We start from the raw sequence: 3,705 nt of genomic DNA on the forward strand, positions 1-3,705 counted from the left end.
CAACTTTGTCTCCCATAATATCGAACTAAGTCTTGACATATCATGATATTGTGAGCTATGTATCTACCATGCACAAATCCCCCTTGATTTTCTGCAATTATTTCTGGTAACACTTTCCGAAGTCTTGAGCATATCATCTTGGATGCAACTTTATATATGACATTACAACAAGAAATGGGTCTGAAGTCACACACTGTATCAGGGCAAATATGTTTGGGAATGAGTGTAATGGCTGTGTTATTAATCTCCTTAAGAAGCTTACCCGAATTCAGGAATGACAACACTGCTGTAGTAACCTCCTGACCCACTAGATTCCAATTATCTTGGTAAAAGTAACTGCTAAATCCATCTGGGCCTGGTGCTTTCAATCCTGGAATGGCAAACATTACATCCTTAACCTCCTGAGTTGAAAAACCTCTTGTGAGAGTCTGAATATGAACTGCATTTAAAACTGGTCCAAGCTTCATAATTGACCGAGATACTGTTTTCCTGTGTACCATGGCTGTCCCCAACAAGCTTTGGTAATAATCCAAGAAAGCTTTTTTTTATATCAGTAGGAGAATCTACCCAAACCCCTGTCTCAGTCTTAATAGACAATATCCTATTCTGAATTCTCCTAGCCTTAAGAGAAGCATGAAAGATGTGAGTATTTTCATCACCATTAACCATCCAAACAACTTTAGCTTTCTGAGCTAAGAAACTCAGGTAAGCTTTATGGCAATAAAGAAACTGTTCTCTAGCTAGCTGCTCTTGAGTAATCAACCTGTCATTGAAAGGGTCCTTCTGCAATTGTTCCTGAAGATACTTCAATATTAGACCCGCCTTAAATTCTTTCTGCTGAATGTCCGAAAATCCTTCTCTATTTATAGTCACTAGCACCTGTTTCAACCTTTTCAGTTTAGATACTACTTGGAACATTGGGGTACCAGTAATTGGTAAGTTCCAACTAGTTTGTATTTTACCTTCATAACCAGGTGCTTCTTTCCACATTCGAAAATACCTAAAAGGCTTCTTCTCCAACTGAATCTTGAAAGAAATATGAACCAGAATCGGACTATGGTCAAAAATCCCTTCTGGTAAGAACACAGCCTCTGAGTTAGGAAATTGGTCAATCCATTGTGAATTAACTAAAGCTCTATCAATCTTTGAATACACCTTCTCCTCTGCTCTCTGTTTATTATTCCAAGTATAATAGCACCCTGAAAATTTCAAGTCTTTCAACTGACAGGATTGCAGACATTGTAGAAAATTACTTGAAATCTTAGTGGTACTTTTTTTGCCTATTCTATCTTGTAGTGAGAGAATTTCGTTGAAGTCACCTATCACCATCCAAGGTTTAGTGATACCACTAGCCAATTCTTGTAAATCCTTCCATAGCTGCTCCCTGAAGGACTCAACATTATAACCATACACAAAGGTGACCAAAAACCGGCCTGTTCTATTTGGAACCTGTACTACACAGTGAATTAATTGTGTAGTACATAGCTTGATATCCAAAGAGAAAACTCTTGGGTTCCAAGCAATTATTATCCTACCCTTATCAGTCCAAGCATTATTATTAGTGAAACACCACCCAGAAAACAAACTTGTATATATAGAACCCATATTTTTATTTTTCACTTTTGTTTCGAGAAGACTAACCAAGCCAACCTTCTTTGAAAGAATCAAGTGCTTAATCTCCCTATGTTTATGTTGACTGTTAATCCCCCGTACATTCCATGTAAGGATTCTATCCATTTCGTGTAGAGGGTCCTCCTCCCTCTCTTCCTGTTTTACTCCTCTGTGACAGGTCAATCTCAGGATCCCCTTCCAGCAGACAAAACTTGTTATTCACAGTCGTTTGATTGACTATAGATTCCTGTATCTTAACTCCTTTGGTAACATTCTGAAATCCTTCTTCATCCACAGTAGCTTTACTTGCGTTTGGTGATGAGACCCTCTGTTTAGGAACCCATTCCTGCTTGACTGCCTTACTCTTCCTGCAAATGTGAGCTTCATGTCCTAGACCAGAGCAATTCGTGCAGATAGTGGGTTTCCATTCATATTCTACAAAAATATCCACTTCCTGGTCCAATTCATTCCAGAAACTGATTCGAGATGGAAATTCTTGTTTCATGGTCACCTCAATAAGAATCCTAGGATAAGCTAACCGATCTCTGTTTCTGGTAATAAAATCAACTTGAATTGGTTTCCCAATTTGACCCACTATCTTGAAGAGTGACCTCTCACCCCAATATTTAAGATCCAGACCACCCAATTGAACCCAAGTCGGAACTGAATCAATATCTTCTTTAGAAAAATCATCAACAGGGTTCCAAGGCTTCATTATCAGCGGTTTCCTCCCAAAAAACAAATATCCTCCATCCAAAATTCTATTCCTCATTTCCATAGACAAAAATCGTATTATAAAAATACCTGATGAGAGAATCCCAACTTTGTCTACTTGATTTTTCCATAACCTCCTCACAAAACCTTCCAGGATTTGAATTGGTGGATTTGCACCAAGCACATAACAGACTATGGAAGATTGCCAATAATTCACCTCATCAGCTATGTCCTCATCATCAATTTTAACTCCTGAAGTCCTCACCTGACTCATAACATCCTTCCCTGCAATACTCTTCTCTTTGGCCCCATAATAAGTGACATTAAAAGCATTAGATTGTAAAATCAAAGATGGAACAACCTTACCCATATCAACATCCTGCATTACTTGCTTAGAGGCCGATATCCAGTCTTCCACATTCTTACATATTCCTTTTCTCGACACTGGAGTAGAATCACCATAAGCTCGCACATCTTCTGCTCCTTGTTCCTCCTCTGACATCTCCAATTCTTGGATCCCTAGAATAGCATCCATAGATCGTGTTTTGATGACTCTATCAGAGGATGTAGGACCTATTTTCTTGATTTTGCCCTTCGATTTGCCTTTCCCCCCAACCTTTGATCCCCTTGCCATGGCGCCGATGAGAACACCGAGAGAGAAAAAAAGTGCGGGAAAAAAAATTGTTTCATTTATTTACTTGTGAATTAGGTAATTCATGAACCTAATTGTTAATGTTTTTTTGTTGTTTATGTGAAGTTTGACAATGGATAAAGATTGGATGTCAGCGGATAGCTTATCATTGAAATATATGAATGTAGTTTAGTTTTTCTTGCAATTTTGTGCAATGAAATACTCAATCTCCTAATATTATTCCTTGTCATTGTGTTAAGTGTATGGTAACATTGTTAGGATGACAATTGTTAAAATAAAAAATCACTTATTTAGGAACGGAATAGAAATTTAGAATACAATAGTTATAACTATATACATAATTAACTTTGAAATTTTAATTACTTTTGTAGATTTTAATAACAAATGTTCACTATACAAATTTTTTTATTGATTTATGGTGTTGTTTTTTATGTTTATACTGTTGTTTTTATATTTTTGATGTTGTTTTTCTTATCAAATAGGCCAGGGGAATTGACATAAACATTTTCAGTTTCCTTGGTTAAAACATTATGTGGAAATTCTTAACTGACGCAAAAAATCACGTTTTTTAGCATTTGCGTCAATAGAGCACTGACGCAAACGCAGAATTTGTGGCAGTAGAGTACTGACGCAAATGCATAATTTGTGGCAGTGGAGCACTGACGCAAACGCAGAATTTGTGGCAGTGGAGCACTGACGCAAACGCAGAAGTGGAGCACTGGCGCAAA

General features: G+C 37.4%; 1 protein-coding gene across 1 annotated transcript; it reads right to left on the bottom strand.

Annotated features, from left to right (window-relative positions):
* Positions 1–393: 393 nt before the first annotated feature.
* LOC133834174 (uncharacterized) lies at positions 394–1,605 on the bottom strand. Its single transcript, XM_062263727.1, has one exon. It carries the CDS (start codon positions 1,603–1,605, stop codon positions 394–396), a length of 1,212 nt encoding a protein of 403 aa, XP_062119711.1.
* Between the last annotated feature and the right edge of the window lie 2,100 nt (positions 1,606–3,705).

Source organism: Humulus lupulus, chromosome 1 (assembly GCF_963169125.1).
Source record: "Humulus lupulus chromosome 1, drHumLupu1.1, whole genome shotgun sequence".
NCBI lineage: Eukaryota > Viridiplantae > Streptophyta > Magnoliopsida > Rosales > Cannabaceae > Humulus > Humulus lupulus.